The sequence below is a fragment of the Staurois parvus genome, unplaced genomic scaffold, assembly GCF_062004578.1.
Source record: "Staurois parvus isolate SC_StPar_1 unplaced genomic scaffold, SC_StPar_1.0 ptg000438l, whole genome shotgun sequence".
NCBI lineage: Eukaryota > Metazoa > Chordata > Amphibia > Anura > Ranidae > Staurois > Staurois parvus.
In genome coordinates, this window is record NW_028318234.1 from 1,902,030 (window position 1) to 1,921,097 (window position 19,068).

The window sequence follows — 19,068 nt, forward strand, 5'->3', positions numbered from 1 at the left end:
TAAATAAAGGCTATTTTTGTTTGTACATACTACACTATATTCAGCATTTTTTTACATAATTGTGGAGTATATTGGATCTATACAAAAGTGCTGGCAAAGAGTGGGAAGACTTTGTAGCATTATACTTGCCCAGGTTAAAAGGAAGAAGTTCAGTTTGACCTGTCATTATGAGTCAAACTTTCAGGTGAGCACATAAGTGTGTTGGAGGTGGAAGAGCACTAAGGGGTGATACAGGAGCACCGTACACTTGTATACAATAGTTTCACTACACCGGTCTACACAAAGTTATTGTGGAATTAGAGTGACTGTTCACAACCATCTGTTATATAAAGTTGCACGATTCTATGTTGTAAATATTACAAAGCACTGTGGATGTTAGATTATGTGTGGGTCTACATGTATTCATTGCAATATATGACCAGTAAGCATATATTGGATTATTAAGTATTCACAAGCACGGAGGAGTATCGTTTACTGTCACTATTGATCAATACGCATTTAGCAGGTCGCAGTAGATATAGTGGCACCATCTTATTTATTTATTTTATTGTTGCGTTGCATTTTTCACCATTTATTTATTTGTTATATGTGGGAACACATCACATGCTAGCTGCACATCTGTTAGGAGGTATTTATTGTGCTGAGGTTTTTCTAAATGTATAATAAAATGTACATTTTTAAGATTCATGGGGTTTTGCTAATTCTTTAAATTCCGTACTTTTTGATGAATTTTAAATATTTTTCTCTCGATCTGCCTAATAACAGCCAGCGAAACAAAAGTTTATATATATTAGTCAAAAACCAAATTACAACCCCATTTGCCGAATGTTTATATGCCATGTCTTGCGTGTTAGCAGAAAGTGTTGCCTGATGCAATTATCTATTTTTATGTTCGTTATTTAATGTCATTGCACTGTATTATGTCTCTTTACACGATACATATAAGCATTCAGCTCTGTGTCCCAGGAGATCATGGAATTTAATATCCCTACCACAGCCGCACAAGAATAGTTATGTGCTGTCAGCAATAATTCAGACATGATGTAGGAACATCAGAAGTGACATTAAGAAGTGCTTACCAATCACTCGGCAAACACATCGAACGTGGCATCTGTGATCTGTGTTCATTTGTCAAGATGAAGAAGTTCAGATTAATGGCAGATTACGGCCCCTTGGCCCTGTGACTTATGATGTATCATGCCTCATTAAGATGGAAGGACATGCTTTTCTTATCTTAATTTGTGAGAAATCTCCTCTGGGTTCTGATTCATGTGACGTGTCCTACTTTCTCCTTTACAATGCTAAATCCGGGGAAAAAAGTTGTTGACTTGGCTTCGGTTTTACTACTTGGTTAACTGATCTTTCTGACATTTATTTCAGTTTAATCAAATGTTGTAAATGAGTCTGCTGTACACAGGCTAAATGAGGAAGACAAAAACATGTAATCGCTACTAGCTTATTGTGAAGCTTCTCATGTTCCTTGCCAGCTTTGAAGAGATGTTGCTGAGTAAGAACAAACTCCCTGCTAGATCAGTCGTGCTCCAGAAATTTAAGCTCTATTGCAACATACTTTCATTAATGAACTGACTACAAACTGTTAGACTAGTTATCTGTTCTTGGGTTTATCTTTTGTGGCAAAGTCCTTTTGCATAACAGTCAGGGGAAGGCTTGTCAAGAGGCCCCTTGTGCTACTCTTGATTTTAAAACTAAAGGCTGCCATTAGTAGAGTGAGTAAGTCAGTACCACTAGACCAGGGGTCTCCAAACGTTCCAAACCAAGGGCCAGTTTATGGCCATTCAGACTTTAGGGTGGTGGATTGTGGCCAGTGGGGGTACAAAAAGTCCCAGGCCCAGCATCAGTGAGAGTAAACAAGGTCTCCGTTATGGCGTTAAGTTGCATAGTGCCTGTGGTCAGTAGGAGGAGGAGTAGTGCCCCATCGCTATCAGCAGAAGGAATATTGGCTCAACACTATCAGTGGAAGGATTATTGACCGATCATTGGTGTCAATGGGAGGAGTAGTGCCCCATCAATGCTATTAGTGGAAGGAATATTGGCCCATCATTGGTGTTCGTAGATGAAATGGTGTACCATAATTGATATTAGTCGGAAGAATAGTGCTCATCATTGGCGTCAGTTGGGGGAATTAAGCCCCACTTTTGGTGTCCGTGTTAGTAATAGTGCCGCATCTGGCCGTAAGGCCACAGTTTTGAGACTGCTGCCCTAGACCATAAAAGATCTCTGTATTCATAATGGTCTCTGAAGGGAAACTGATACCCAATGTCCTTCAACAAGGGGTGGACTGACCATTTGAAAACTCGGGCACTGCCCGAGGGCCCGGGGTCAGTAGGGGACCCCATGAGATGCCACTGGTACCTTTTTCATATATGCTTTTTTGAGTTTGGGCAAGGACACAGGGGCCCCATGATCCCCTATTGCCCGGGGGCCCCATGAGTTGTCAGTCCGCCCCTGCCTTCAACCCATTTCCTATGAGTGCAGAGCATCAAGGCCCCCTGTGGGTACCTCACCCTGGTGCCCTGCACTCAGACTTTAATGTTGCTAAGAAAGCGAAAACTTCACAGCTACTCAGAAGCATTGAGAGGACCCAACATTTAAAGAGGCTTACTAGAAAAAAAATAAAAAAGGGGGGGGGGAATTAGTGGGCTACGGGATGAAGCTGGATTGAGGATAAAATGTTATATTTGTATATTACACAGTGCAGATCATTCTTATAGCGCTATGGCTAAAGAGAGCAAAACTGCAATTGTTTCCTATCGGACACACTCTTAATGAAGCCTTGGATGGAGACTGGGAAATCTGCGGACTCATTTGCTTGTGTGTAAAAATCCAGCTTTAGCTATTGAGCTCTGTAAACAAGATTTCTTTTTCAACAGTAGATAAAGAGAAACTGTAAAACTAGTCTTATACAGAACTAAATTCCTCTTGATTTGCTGTAATCTTCTCCACCACTTTCCAGGTCACCTGCTAATCTTCAGCCATTGGGAGACATAACTTCTGGGCTAGTCCCCTGGAGACATGTCCCAGGCACAAAGCTCCATTCTAGACATGACATATGCAGAGAATTAGTCAGGCGTGTACAGTGCAGATTGCATATTCTGTACAGTGTACAAAGGATTACAAATTGCTAGGAGGTAGATGGAGAAATGTTGGCAGATGTGATCTGCCAAAAACAGCTCTGCCTCCTAGAAATGTTTTTATTTTAGCAATTTAGTTCCACTTTAAGCTTTGTGAAGTCTGAGTTCCTCATAATCATGCATACTTGGCCAAGCATATACTTTGTCAAAAGTATTGGGATGCCTGCCTTTACACGCACATGAACTTTAATGATATCCCAGTCTTAGTCCGTAGGGTTCAATAATGAGTTGGCCAACTCTTTGCAGCTATAACGACTTAAACTTTTCTGGGAAGGCTGTCCACAAGGTTTAGGAGAGTGTCTATGGGAAGTGCATTTGTGAGGTCAGGCACTGATGTCGGACGAGAAGGCCTGGCTCCCAGTCTCCGCTCTAATTCATCCCAAAGGTGTTCTATAAGGTTAAGGTAAGAACTCTACGCAGGCCAGTCGAGTTCCTCCACCCCAAACTCGCTCATCCATGTCTTTATGGACCTTGCTTTGTGCACTGGTGCGCAATCAAGTTGGAACAGAAAGGGGCCATCCGCAAACTATCCCCACAAAGTGGGACATGAAATTGTCCAAAATGTCTTGTTATGCTGACACCTTCAGAGTTCGCTTCACTGAAACTAAGGGGCCAAGCCCAACCGCTGAAATACAACCCCACACCATAATCCACGCCCTCCCACCAAACTTTACACTTGGCACAATGCAGTCAAGCAAGTACCATTCTCCTGGCAACCACCTTGGAAACCCATTCCATGAAGCTCTCTGTGCACTGTTATGCTAATCTGAAGGCCACATGAGGTTTGGAGGTCTTTAGCTATTGACTCTGCAGACAATTGGCAGCTTCTGCGCACTGTGCGCTTCAGCATGCACTGACCCCACTTAGCCACAAAGTGGTAGGCCATGTAAAATGACAGGGTTGCTGTTGTTCCCTGTTGCTTGCACGTTGTTATAATAACACGAACAGTTGACCGTGAAATATTTAGTAGCCAGGAAATTTCATGGATGGACTTATTGCACAGGTACCAACCTATCACAGTTCCACTCTTGAATTCACTGAGCTCCTGAGAGTGACCCACTATTTCACAAATGTTTGTGGAAGCAGTCTGCATGCCTAGCTTTCTTGATTCTATACACCTGTGGCCATGGAGGTGATTGAAACACCTGAATCCAGTGATTTTTGGAGGGGTGTCCCCATACTTTTGACAATATAGTGTACATTTCTCAATGGAGTGGAAGAAAAAAGACACTGTTGCAGCCACACATGCTGAAAAATGAGGGACTGGGACAGGTTTTTAACTTGGGTAATTTTTTTTTTCCCTGAGATTAGTTGGCATTTTTTTGTCTGCAGTCACCCAATAAGAATAAGACCAACAGCTGTCGTGTCTTAAGTGGGCCATAGATGGTTTGAATCGCAGCCAGTTCAGTAGTGAACAGCTGAGATTTCAACCATATATGGCAAGGCTCAAAATTTCCACTCTTATTGGCGATTTCTGCCAGATCCATGCATTGGATCAAGAGAGCAGCTGCTAAAATACCATTACATAGCAGCAAACAGATATTTGAAGCTGCTGGTGCCTCTGGAGTCCCACGGACATCAAGGTGTAGAGTCTTGCAACTGTGCATAAACCTTCTATTCAGCCACCACTAACCAATACTTACAAGCAGAAACGGCTGCATTGGGCAGAAGAATACATGAAGACTAATTTTCAAACAGTCCTGTTCACTGATCAGTGCCGTGCAACCCTGGATGGTCCAGATGGATGGAGTAGTGGATGGTTGGTGGACGGCCACCCTGTTCCAACAAGGCAGTGGTGGAGTCATGTTTTGGGCCGGAATCATGGGAACAGAGCTGGTCGGCCCCTTTAGGGTCCCCGAAGGTGTAAAGATGACCTCTGCAAAGTATGTGGAGTTTATGACTGACCACTTTCTTCCCTGGTACAGAAGGAAGAACTATGCTTTCCTTAATAAAATCATCTTCATGCATGACAATGCACCATCGCATATTGCAAAGAATACCTATGCATCAATGGCTGCTATGGGGATAAAAGGAGAGAAGGTCATGGTGTGGCGCCTCCATCCTCCCCTGACTTCAATCCTTCTGAGAACGTTTGGAGCATCCTCAAGCAAAAGATCTATGAGGGTGGGAGGCAGTTTACATCCAAACAGCAGTTCTGAGAGGCTATTCTGACATCTTGCAAACAAATTCAAGCAGAAACTGTCCAAAAACTCACAAGTTCAATGGATGCAAGACTTGTGAAGCTGCTAGCAAATAAGGGGTCCTATGTTACAATGTAACGTGACCTGTTAAAATGTTTAAAAAGTTAAAATGTTGTTAAAAGTTTGATTGAAATAGCTTTTGATGTCAGTAAATATGCTGCAAACATAACAAATGACAATTTTCAGTTCTTTACAACCTATAAAGTGTTTTGAAACTTACTGTGTGTAATAATTTGGAACAGTGCATTGTAAGTGTTTTATGTTTAACAAAAACCCTGTTATCATTAGGAGGTTTGTTCAATAAAATTTGAATTGTACTCTTAGTAGTTGATAACATGAGAATTATGCTGACTGTTATTTACATCAATTATTTAGGTAAATGAGGAAAATATAATAATAATTTGGAACAGGGTGTGTATGTGTATGTATGTATATATATATGTATGTGTGTGTGTATATATAGATAGATAGATAGATAGATAGATAGATAGATATATGTGTGTGCATATAAAATTTATATATTTTAGATAGAGTAGGAAACTTGATAACCTTTGTTGGGTTTTTTTGCCCATTATAACCATAGCCGAAAGAGAGCAGAAATATCTGTGAGAAAAATACCTTCTTAGACCACCAGTTGTCAAACCAGTATCTCTGTTGGAAGATTTTTCCTCTGTTATGGTTCTGGTGACCAATCAAAATTTAAAATTTTTGGTTTTGTGACATTGGTCACAAGGTTGCCCATGTAGATTCTGGTTAAACCTAGATTTTCTTATAAGGCTACAAAGCTGAGATACCAGGAAGAGTATAGGGCAACAATGGTATATATTGTCTCATGAGAGATACAATCCAATATCCACATCATCCATCCTACCAGAATGCTGTATATCCTTTTTATTTCCAATAATACAGAGAATCCATGCAGTGAAACCCATATAATTTTGACTTCCAGTAATACATAGCACTCATCCAGAATTGCTAAAAACTGTCTTCAGTGTTTGTACCTACTGTATGTTTTCTGAATAAGATAAGGTCTTCTGCTTTATTACAGGGAGGAGCGCACAAAATTTTGGAAAAATGTAATTTGCCACTTACTGGTAAACAGTGCGTTGATCGTATCATTACAGAGAAGGTAAAACGTTTTTGTTTTGTTTTTTTGACCATTCCCATTGCTGTGTGTGCTTTGTATAGGAAAGTACATCTTCCTCCTTATGACATTGCTCAGGACCTGGCAATTGACTGCTCGGGGCCAAGCACTGCATGTTGAGAGGCGTTCTTATGCCCACCCTTTCACAAAATCGACAGATGTTGCTGACCATGCAGCTTAGGAATGGAACAGCAAGGGAAGTACCAGGAAGTACAGAGCTATTTCATGCCTCTGTGTTTTTTTTTTTTTTGGGGGGGGGGGGGGGAGGTTGGCACAGGGTACTTTACAACAGCTATTACACTTTGCCACATAGGGAGGCTTATGGAAGGTTGAGCATCACCCAGGCTTCTTCCCTTTTTTTTTTTTTTTTTTTTTTTTTTTAAATCTTAACCCATCAGCAGGAACTCCCACTGGGAGCCAGACTTTTGCTGGCTTCTGTCAGCTAAGTATAAAGATTTATGGAAACTGTAGTGACTGAATAAAAAGGTCAGCAGATAATAATGAAGAGCAACCATACATGGATCGAAATTCGCCAAGTTCAGCAGGGATCAATCCATGTATGGCAGGCTGGTTGTACAGAAGTTGATCTACTGATTTGACTTCTGTACAACCAACCTGTCAGGTTTTTCCCAAATGAACAGTGCCATCAGCTATAGTCGGTGGCACTGCTCAGTGTATTTTGATGGTGGGGAAGTCTCCCTGCCATCAGAACACAGAAGCACAGTGAGAGTAATTCCCCCACCCACCTCAAAGGTGTGGATTAGAAATCGGGTCCTTTTTTTTTTTTTCTTCAACCTGCTGGTTTGAATAAAAAAGCAACATTTAGGCTTGCCAAACCTTAATTATTTTTATGTACATTAACATGTATGGAAATCCCAAAGACCCTAATCACACGTACACTAAGGGACATATGGCATGAACACCTTGAAGTTAATTGTACCATCAAATGCTAGGGTTTATGGTGGCCTTTAGTTGTTGACTGTGTTCCTCCAGAGATATTAGTGAGTCATGTTGTCACCCTTGGACCCTTGGAAGTGTGCTACTGGCAGCATCACCAAGCGGAAATAAGAGGGGGGGGAAAGCCTGAAATGAAACCACCACATCTAGAGACAGTTACCTGCAATTAAATTAATGTTATATTTATGTCCTTGGGTTTAGATGGGCTTTCAGGAGTACTTTTAAAAATGTATTAAATCCCTGGGAAAATGTCCTAAGATCTCTGTGGTATATAATCAATCACACTGATATGGTTGACTGCCCTTTCCATCTGCTGCCTGTGCAGATAAATCTGAAAATTGCCCTAAGGGTAAGACAGGCTGGCTAATCACAGATGAGGAGAAGGCAGTAAATTATGATTCTTATCTGTCTTAGTGCAAAGTAAGACTGCCCTGTAATTTAATCACTGAAGTCTACATAAATGTACCTGTCACTTATACTTAGACTGCTACTAGTGCAACCACTAGTCACTCCATCCATTCATTCGTTCTTCATGAACAAGCAAGTTCTTGGGAATTGAGAGTCTTAGTGCTTTCTGTCCACTATACAAAACGGAATCTAATGCAAGTCCATATGGCATGTAGTCGCCCAAGCCAAGATATTGCTGGATTTCCTAAAGGATATCTTACCCAAAAAGAAAAATGTATTCTATTGCAGCTCACCAGTTCTTGGTTTTGGTGGTTGCATCTTCTTTTTTTTCATTTTATTTTAAGGCTAAGAACACACAAATGCAGAAAAATAAGAATTCAAATGTTCTTGTAATTTCCTGTGCTGAAATCTCAATGTTATCAGTTTTCTTTACTACCCTCTTTGAACTGCAAAAGGACTCCTCCCTATATAATGAAGACAAAGAGTGGAGGAGAGGTTAATAGTCCAAGTCAGGAGAGTACCCACCTAGGGTGACAACACTGCTCCTTCAGATACAGTACATGAGTGAACATTGATCACAGCTGGCCATATATTCATCGTTTTTTTTTTTTTTCTTTCAGCCAGAGGGTTGATTGAAAGAAACCAAACCTATTCCCCCATCCACACATTTGAGGTGGATGGGGGAATCCTCCTCACTGCACCATTGTATTCTGACATGGGGTACACCTCTGCTGTGAGAATACACTGATCAATGCTACAGCACTGATTGAACACACAATTTCCAACAAGCCATATGTGTGACGTTGATCATTTGATTTTGCAATGAAGTCACTAGGGGGGTGTTTTTGCTTTAAAGTCTATGGGATACAACTTTGCATTGAGGTCACTAGGGGGCATTTTTGTATTGATGTCTATGGAGCATGTTGTTATCAGCACCTTTTTTTTTTTTCCTTCTGGCAAAACGCCAATAACCCTATTTTTGACAGCCAACATATTGGTGCATCCCTAGTCAGTTTATGACGTCAAAACCTCTATAAACTGCATTGGCTGCAAAAATGGTTAAATGCGATTCAAAACAAAACCTCAAATAAAAGAATCTTACTCTTCTTGCAGCGTTCGCTAGATTGTCCACATTCATATCACCAGTATCCAAGCTGAATCAGACGCTGAATTCAGGATTGGATCAGCTAAGCTGTCTATGCTTTTCAGTAAGCATTGTTCCAAAGAGGACTTTAGAAAATCTGCCGTCATTGGCAGCCAAATAGGTTTAAAGATATTCCTATACTTTTTAAATCTGCCATATTTACCTTAAATCTGCTCAAGCTGTAATGTGCGAATATTGCTTCAGTGTATTTGGAGTAAGCCAGGCTCTCCTCTGTATGCTAATGTTTTTATTTCAGCTTTATCCAGGCTCATATAGATGATTATCTTGTTATTGAGTTGGGTCCTGGCCACAGCATAATATTGCTTGCTGAAAAAAAAATACCTGAAATCCTAGCTGATATTTTTTTGACATTTTCCAATCTGATAATAACCTGCATTTTATGTATATGTCTCTGTAATAGGCAGTCTTTGATGTGGACAAGACGAATGGGCTAACTTTGATTGAGATCGGTGAAGGTCTTACTGTAGACGACATCAAAAAATGCACAGGCAGCGACTTTAAAGTGAGTGGTTGGTATTTAAACACCTTTCACTTTGTTCTGTTCTCAATGCCTTCTTATCCGGACTAGCCATTTAATTAAATTTGGGGAGAATTAAGAAATTTGATAATTAAAGGAATAGCTGGTCTATGTCTAACTTGGTGGTGGCAACCCTAAAAGAGTTTTTGTACAGTTAATGCGTTCAGTCTTTGGTCAGCCGGTACAAAAGAGTTTGTGCTGCTGCAGAGTTTTCAGTCATTTCATGGAGCTGTGTGTGTATGTATGTATGATAGGTGTGTGTGTATTTATGTATGATAGGTGTGTGTATGTATGTATGATAGGTGTGTGTATGATAGGTGTGTGTGTGTATGTATGTATATCCTCATCCCTTCCTGCCAGTTGTTAACTTATGTAAAGCTAGCCATACATTTTTCCTGCTTTATCAATTCCTCCATGCATTCTAAACTGCATTGATGGAGGGATCTCTTCTTTCAGCTTTGTATACTAAACGCAAGAACAAATGGGACCCTAGATTCAGATTTTTTTAAGGGTCACTGAAATTGTCTTCGGGCACCCTGGCTCTGGTTCGGCAGCGCTCAACAACCAGGGGCAACCCTTTTGAAACTGGGAAAGAACCTACAGTTGAGAATCCACATACATTTATACAGTCCAATGACCGCACCAAACACATCCAAGGTTTTTAGAAATGAAATTGATTAATCGCAAAAGTAAATGACTTTACCCTCTAATTTCCTTATGGACATACGGTATATGCAGCAGGGGGTTGCAAAATTAAGATAGCATGTTGCCAGTGGTGTAGAAAGATGAGGGCCATGTTGAAAAGATTTTAAAAAAAAATTGGTGCCCCTGCCAATGGATGTGCTGGATTGGACTTTGTAAAACTATGTAGGGAAAGTTTCAGGGTGTTGACACACCCCCATATACCTTCTGCCTGGTCTTGTGATTGATAATGGGGATATGTTACTGTGATGGGCCATGCCTAATCTCTCCATACATGTAAATGTGGGTTTTGGGGTTCTGAGGGCATTCCCGGTAGCTGAGTTTTTACTGTAAGCATGATATTGTAACTTATTGGCTATATTTCTTGTGCTTTAGTTTTATATTCTATACCTGCAATAGTTTAAACCCTTTTGCAAAATAAATTTACGTTTTTGTATTTTCAGCAAGTTTTTTTGGTGGATTGTGGGTGTTTGTCCAAAAAAGATCCAAAATAATTTGGGTCCCTGGTCTGTTTTTATGCAAAGTGAATTTTGGTTTTACAATTCAATTGCTTTGACCGTAAGAAGGAATACAGCAAGCATGAAGGCTGAACATGGTTCTGTAAATAAATTCTAGAGACGTTCTGTGTGTTGATGTGAACATGTCTACTTTACTCATGTCTGATGTACAATACATTGTTTCTTTTACTCCTAAGGTTTCACCAGACCTTCAACCTTTGCAGCAGATCAGCGATTAAGATTCATGGAGTCTTCCTTATCGGTAATCACCTGAAGCAATGTTTCTGATGGCAATACTAGAGAGAACTTTATATTAAAGACTTTTTTTTTTAACATCACAGATGAATTGTTACAGGGGCTGAGGGAGGCTGTGTCATTTAATAAAACTTTTGATGAGAAATATCGGTTGTTGTTTGTTCAATGCTTTAGATTCTGAGAATCGCATATTTTGAATGGTTTATTTAGTCAAAAAGTCTACACACAAAATTCTGTGGATGATTGTACGAATAACACCTCATCTTCCCGGCAACACTGATCTGGTGGAAGTGATGGGGCCTTTCTTCTGACCTTTTATGATGGATTAGTTATCAAAGCTCTTTAATGGGAACCACCGCACAGCCTATGGACCTCACTAACGAACTGAGCGCGTCTATCAACATCTGACTTGTGTAATATGTAAATCCAATGATTGCCAGCACTCACCTGAATGCTATGCAAATGACAAACCGCACAGTGGATATATTTATGTGAGCGATTTTACTTGCCAAATTATTTGATTTTCACATGCCTGGCATACTGCATAGTCAGCAGCTTGACACCATCTTCCCTATTACAGTTAAAGAATAATAGTTTTGTTCAAGGCCTTATATAAATGTCATGCTACCCTAGGCACACCTGGGTAATGGTGCCCTTCTGTGCAAGCTCTTCCATTTGCATCAATTTAGTAAAAACATTTGCTTGAATATGTTATTGAAACATGTGGTCTGCTTTCTGCAGCACTATATTTTAACTGTACAGACCACCCAACGAGACCAGAGAGATGGTTTCATGTTTGAAAGCTCTTTGTAGTTCAGAAAAACTCCTGTCGACTTTCTCAGAATCCATTTTCCCTACAGCTTTTCTTGCTACAAATATCTAGATATGTCAAGAACCAAGGATATACAACTGGACATTGAACTGTCCAGAACCAGGGAAATACAACTGGACAATGAACTGTCCAGAGCCAGGGATATATAACTGGACATTGAACTGTCCAGAACCAGGGATATACAACTGGACATTGTACTGTCCAGAACCAGGGATATACAACTGGACATTGAACTGTCCAGAACCAGGGATACACAACTGGACATTGAACTGTCCAGAACCAGGGATACACAATTGGACATTGAACTGTCCAGAACCAGGGATATACAACTGGACATGGAACTGTCCAGAACCAGGGATATACATCTGGACATGGAACTATCTAAGGGCATTGGGCAATGCCAGACATGCCCCCAAAAAAATGCTAAGTACACAGTGTGTTTGTAGAATGTCCAGTCCTTCTGCCCTGCTGACGCATCCCCCTCTCCTACATGCTATAGCTGCTGCTGTAAAAAAACATAAAAAAAAAAAAACAGTTCATTTGGCAAATAGAGCTATAGAAATTAACATTGTTAATTTTCTATCTTCTCTGTTTCATTTATATGTAGATCAAAGGGATGAGCTTCTATCGGCAAATGTCAATTTACGAAAACATTTTACTCTTCTTAAATGTCTCTATTTAACCCTTAGTTTACCCCAATTAGCCCTAGTTTAACTCCTTCTGCCCCTTCTCCCTTCATCTATTTTTCTGCTTGTCTTTTTTCTATTTTATTAACCAATACTAGTTAGTATTGTTTTCATTATTTGTTTTTGTCGGGGGGATTGGTCTTTTTTTGTTTTTTTGTTTTAATTTTTTAGCACTGGTCACAAAAGTGCATTTTTTTTTTCAAACTTTAGATTGCATTAAAAAAAAAAGTTTTGCAAGACATATCACAAAAAAGCCTTTACCATAAGTGTTTTCAATTTATTGCACAATAAACGGGTCAGTAACAGACATTTTCCTGGTCCATAATGGGTTTTCAGGTGTGAGAAGTGAAGTTGTTTGAGTAGGAAAATACTGACAATCTCTGTCCCAGTGTTGGGCCGACAGTATCATGAAGTGCCTAATTAGCCAACACTGTTGACTCTCGCTTTCCTAGACTATGTGCTTCTCTCCTAGGAATTACAGGAAACTTGTATAAAGCCAATCCAGTGTGTAATAAACCCAAACAAAAACACACCATAAAAATATGATCTTTGCCTATTATAGGCTGACATGAATGTGGAAGGGCAGTATATGAGAGGGCCAGATGTGATTGCAGTTACCCTATCCTAAAAATTATAGCACCCAAATGGGAAATAGGTTCCAGTATAAAGGACTTTAGAGGTGTCACAATATGTAAATACAACTTTGGGGGAAAAAATAAGCTGTTTACTACAAGATATATTAAAAATATCACAGCAATTCATATCAAGATGTGAGTTTGGTATAGTATTGTGCTAAATGATTGGATATGAAGGTATAAATTGATTTCTTATAAAATATGATTGTTATAATTCTACATTTATTTTGTTATGAATGCCTGTGATATAATTATGTGCTTTTAATACCTTTTTTTTTTTTTTTTATGAGCCATACATTTTCTTAAAGGAAATCTAATTCTTATATATTCTTGAAAAATCTAATTTCATGTTTTGAGGTCTGTCGGCCATCTCCTTCTACAACTTCATAGATTCCCTGCATGATTTGGTGCCTCTACTCTGCTGTTTACTTCCAATTTCTAAGGACTACATATCCCATGCTACCTTGCTGCCTGTGAGCAGCAAATTCTATGCTAACTCCTCCTTTCAGCACCTCTGTAGTTCAGAAGGCAGGTTCTGTGAAATGTGTGACCCAGCAGTGCCTACATGTCACAGAATTCAGGGAGGTAAATGTGTGAGGATCTTCACACAGTAACTTTACAAACCTCAAGATCCTTCAGATTAATAGGAGTAGGCTAGAAATAATTGAAATGCAATATGGAAATTATATAACATTATTATAATATATACATATATTACATTTTGACCATAGTTGTGCTTAAAGAAAAAAAAAGTGACGTGCTGAATGAAAATACAAACTTTATTAAAGTCACAAAATACATGAAAAAAAGTTTCAGTATATGGAACACATTTAATATGAAATCATTTCTATTGTTTGAATTTATCACTGCTAGCTATTTACCATCGTATCTCTTCTTCTCTGCAGCCTTTTCTGCAGACCAGATTTTTTTTTTTTTTTTTTTTTTTTTAATAAAATGGTCAGGCTAAATTTAATATGTATTTTATGAATAGCTGACAGTTTGAGCCAGTCTTTTCCAAGCCACCATATATTTCACTTAACCAATAAATTGCATTATCTGTTCTTGTAGCGTCTTATCACCCAGCATGCAATGTGTCTTAAAATGTTCATCTGCTTCTTAATCAAGAGCAGGGTGTGCTGCAGCAGCCTAATTTCTCTTGCTCTCACTTTCATTGCCTGTAATTTATCGTGCCGCTGTGATTTGTTTCAATAAGAAAGGAAGGAGTCTGGAAAGTTGCGATTCATCATTCTGGAAGAGAAAGAGAATGGAAAATGATTTGAAGGGTGCTTAAACTGCAACTCCAGGAAAATTTTTATTAAGAAGGTATTCATGGAAACTTTTTCTTTCTACAATGACGGCATGAACTCCACTTTTTTTTTATATTGCCTACAAAGCACTAATCGTACTAAAAGTCAAGGGGCAGTACAGTGATCCAGTCGGTATAATGTGATTTTGTTTTCCAGCACTGGGATTTGGAGCGATTACATACATCCTTTAGGAGTTGTACTAGTTAAAGGAGAAGTAGAAAGCTTTTTTTTTTTTGGCCCTACTTCTCCTGAGAATCACAGAGGAGCACTTAGTTCTGCACTCCTGAGATCCATATTCAGCTGAAAGCCTGCTGTCAGTTGACATTACTGAGGTGGTTCAGGCTCTGGAGGGATCCTGACTTTAATGTTGGGATCCACCCAGATTCTTGACTGGCAGATGCCTGAGCTAGCTTCTCCTGCCCCCTTCCACAGTCTGCTGTTCCAGTGAAGGCTGGAGGAGCAGAGCAGAGAGCTGGTGACTAACAGTGGCTCTCTGCTCACTGAAGACTGAGAACCAAGTGATCAGTGGTCTTTGCTCAGCTCTTGGTCTTAAAGGGGGCAGATGCAGCATTGGACTGATGATTCATTCACCTAGGTGAGTGTGTGTGTGTATGTGTTGTTTTGGTTTGTTTTTAATGCCATACTTCTCTTTTAACCACTTGCCCTCCTGAAGATTTACCCCTCTTAATGACCAATCCACTTTTTGCTACTCGGCACTGCACTGATTCAACTGATAATTGCACAGTCATGCAATGCTGTACCCAAACAAAATTTATGTACTTTTTTCACACAAATAGAGCTTTCTTTCGGTGGTATTTGATCACCTGTACGCTTTTTATTTTTCGTGCTATAATCAAAAAAAGACCGAAAATTTTGAAGAAAAACTATACTTTTTACTTTCGGCTATAAAAAATATATAGTAAACTCAAAGCAAGTTATAAATTTCGGCCAAAATGTATTCTGCTACATGTTTTTGGTTAAAAAAAAAAAATCCCAATAAGTGTATATTGATTGTTTTGTGTGAAAGTTATAGCGTCTACAAACTATGGTATAGATACTGCAATTTACACCATTTGTTTGCTATACAGTGCTGTGCTAGTTTAACTGACAATTGCACAGTCATGCAATACGGTATATAAATGAAATTTGTCCCTTTTCACACAAATAGAGCTTTTTGTGGTATTTTATCACCTGTGTGCTTTTTTATTTTTGGCACTCTAAACAAAAAACATTTCGAGGAAAAAAAATTTTTTGAAAATAAACTATTTTTCTCATTTCTGTCATAAAAAAATATCCCCCCCAAAAAAACTGTTTTTGGTTAAAAAAAATCCCAATAAGTGTATATTGATTGCTTTGTGTGAAAGTTATAGCGTCTACAAACTATGGTATAGATAATGAAATTTACACAGCTTTTACTTTCTGACTGCCCATCACATTTTCTTGAGGTGCTAAAATACCAGGATAGTACAAACACCCCCCAAATGACCCCTTTTCAGAAAGTAGACACCCTAAGCTATCTGCTGAGAGGCATATTGAGTCCATGGAAGATTTATTTTTCTTTTCCACAGGTTTTTTTTTTCAATTTTCAAAAACGTGTGGCAATAAACTGCAAAATACTCACCATGCTTCTTATCAAATTTCTTGGGGTGTCTACTTTCCAAAAAGTGGTCATTTGGGGGGGGGGGGGGGTTGGTGCTATCCTGGCATTTCAGGGCCTCTGAAACTGTGATAGGTAGTCAGACGTGTAATGAGGAAATAAAGCCCTTTAAAAGCCTGATTGTGCTTATTGGATTTTCTGGTCCTGTACGTGGCTAGGCTGCCAAAACGTCTCTCACATGTGGTACCTCCATACTTGGGAGAAGTAGCAGAATGTATTTTGGGGAGTAATTCCACATATAACCATGGCATGTGTGAACAGTAAATTATTTAAGTGACAATTTTTGTGTGTAAAAAAAAAAAAAAAGTCATTTTCCAAAAACTTGTAAAAAACAAATTCTTCTATTGATTTAACATGCCTCTCAGCAAATAGTTTGGGGTGTCTACTTTCCAAAAAGGGGTTGTTTTGTGGGGTGGGGGCATTTTTTGCCCAGCATTACAAGTTTATGCCACACATCACTCATTCTTCTAACCACCTGAAGACCAAGCCTTTTCTGACACTTTGTTCACATGAAAAAAATCAGTATTTTTTGCTAAGAAATTAATTTAAACCCCAAACATTATATATTTTTTTAACGCAAACACACTAGTGAATAAAATGGTGGGTGCTGCAATTTTTTTATGTCACATAGTACTCATACAGCGATTTTTCAAACGCAATTTTTAAAAAAACACACTGTTTTTACTTTTATTGCGCAAAAACACAAAATATTGGCCAATTTTTTTGGTAAAATATAAAAGATGATGGTATGCCGAGTAAATAGATACCAAACATGACGTGCTTTAAAACTGCGCATGCCCTGTGCAATGGTGACAAACTGCATACGTTTTTAATATCTATAGGCAATGTTTTAAAAGCCTTAACAAGCTACCATTTTAGATTTACAGAGGAGGTCTAGTGGTAGAATTACTGCCCTTTGATCTTTTTTTTTTTTTTTTTTTATAAATATTTATTAATTTTTACAAATCATATACAAAGCATTTCAACATTTCTATTAAAATAGTTATCAAAACCATATTTTCTCCTTATAGAATTTATTTATATATAACTTCCTTTTCTTACCACCCCCCCCCCCCACCCAAACCCCCCACCTCTATCCCCCTATCCCCTCCCCTCCTTCCCCCTCCCTCCCATACTCCACATTTTCTCTTCTCTGATTAAGTCCATATTATTCTTTTTTTCCTAAACCCAATTCTAAACCCACTTCCAGGGATATTATCTTTTCATATATTTCACCTTTTCTCTATATTCTTCCTAGCCTTTCCATTTTTTATTATACATCTCCAACTTGTCCTCATGCGTATAGTACAATCTTTCTGTCCCTGAAATCTGATTTACTCTACCCATCCAATCCTCCTCAATTGGCACCTCTCTTTTCTTCCAGAACCTGGGTATCAGGCTCTTTGCTGCGGTCAAGTAATGCCATATCCCCGAACTCTTATATGCTTTCACTGAGAGTTCTGAGATATGGAGGAGACATAGTTCTGGATCTAATCCTATTTTGATTTTGATCATTTTCCCTATCAAATAAACTATCCTCCGCCAGAACACCTGTATTTCTGGACACTCCCACCACATATGATACCACGTGCCCACCTCTCCACAACCTCTCCAACACATCCGTGAAATTTCCGTGTTCATCTTGTGCTCCACATTAGGGGTAATGTGCCATCTATTCAAACACTTATAATTTATTTCTACTTCCCGCATACTAATATTTTCGTGAATTAGTGTGAGCATTTTCCTCTGCTCCTCCTCCTCTATTTTTCTTCCCATATCTCTTTCCCATTTCTCTATGTGCATTAATTTTGTGTTGGTGTCAAGTTCCATTAGTATCTTATGTATTTTTGCCATTCCGTGTCTACCATTTCCCCGTGACTCAAATATTCTCTCAAATGGATTCCAGTCTTTTCTAGTTCTTATAGGCTTTGGAAGGCTCTCAAAAAAGTACTTCAGTTGGTAATATCTTAGTCTATCCATCTTATTAAAGACTTCTCCCTTTCTTTCCTCCATATCCTTTTATGACCCGATTTCCTCTCCTACCATTATATCTCTCAATTGCGCCTCCTGTTTTATAATCCATTTCCCTGCTATGCTATCCTTACCCGGGGTGAAGTATTTTGTGTTCCTAAGTGGTATTAATTGTGAATTATAAACCCACCCCTTTTGTCTGTGTAATAAATCCCATTCCTTTAAAACATTAAGAGAGTACATGCTAGTGCTCTCCTCTAATTCCCTATATTGTGCGGGTATCCAAATACTTTTACTTAAACTTATTCCACTCAGTGCTTTCTCAATTTTAACCCAACTTTTCTCCGGATTATGAATCCAGTCGAATATTCTCGCGATAATCCCCGCTTTATAATATCTCCTCTCTCTCTTTCTTTACTTCTAGTCAACATTTCATAACCTATTCTAGGCTTTTTATTCCTCCGGCATCAACTCTTTCAGTCTATTTGCCAGAATCTTTGCATATATTTTAGTGTCTACATTCAACAGCGCTATTGGTCGATAACTCGCACATTGCAAGGGGTCTTTATCTTCCTTCTGTATCAATAGTATATTAGCCTGTAAAGATTCTCCCCTTATCTCCATCCCATTCCCCAAGGCGTTCATGTAGATCTTCATCTTGGGTATTAAAAGCTCTTTATATTTTTTATAGTATTTGACCGTATATCCATCCGGTCCCGGACTTTTCCCTCCCGCCATGCTTTTTAACGCTGTTTTTATTTCCTCTGCAGTTATTTCTGCCTCTAAAGAGTTCAGTTGTGTTTCTCTTAATTTCGGTAGGCCTGTGTCCTCTAGGTATGTCTTTCTTTTCCCTCTATTTACTCTTTCCGTTTTCTTAAACGTATCCTGAGGTATGATATTATACAGCTCGTTATAATACTCTTTAAATATTCTAGCAATATCCTTGGTTGAGTGTACAAATTCCCCCTTGGGATTTCTTATT

At 38.9% G+C, this 19,068-nt stretch overlaps 1 protein-coding gene across 1 annotated transcript in view; it reads left to right on the forward strand.

Annotated features, from left to right (window-relative positions):
• OXCT1 (3-oxoacid CoA-transferase 1) overlaps positions 1–11,143 on the forward strand; it is a 171,848-nt gene extending 160,705 nt beyond the window's left edge. The window contains exons 15-17 of the mRNA XM_089687812.1: positions 6,402–6,482; positions 9,428–9,529; positions 10,941–11,143. Coding sequence (XP_089543938.1) covers positions 6,402–6,482; positions 9,428–9,529; positions 10,941–10,982 — 225 coding nt within the window. The 3' untranslated portion in view covers positions 10,983–11,143. The remainder of the gene's footprint in view (positions 1–6,401; positions 6,483–9,427; positions 9,530–10,940) is intronic.
• The last annotated feature ends 7,925 nt before the right edge of the window (positions 11,144–19,068 follow it).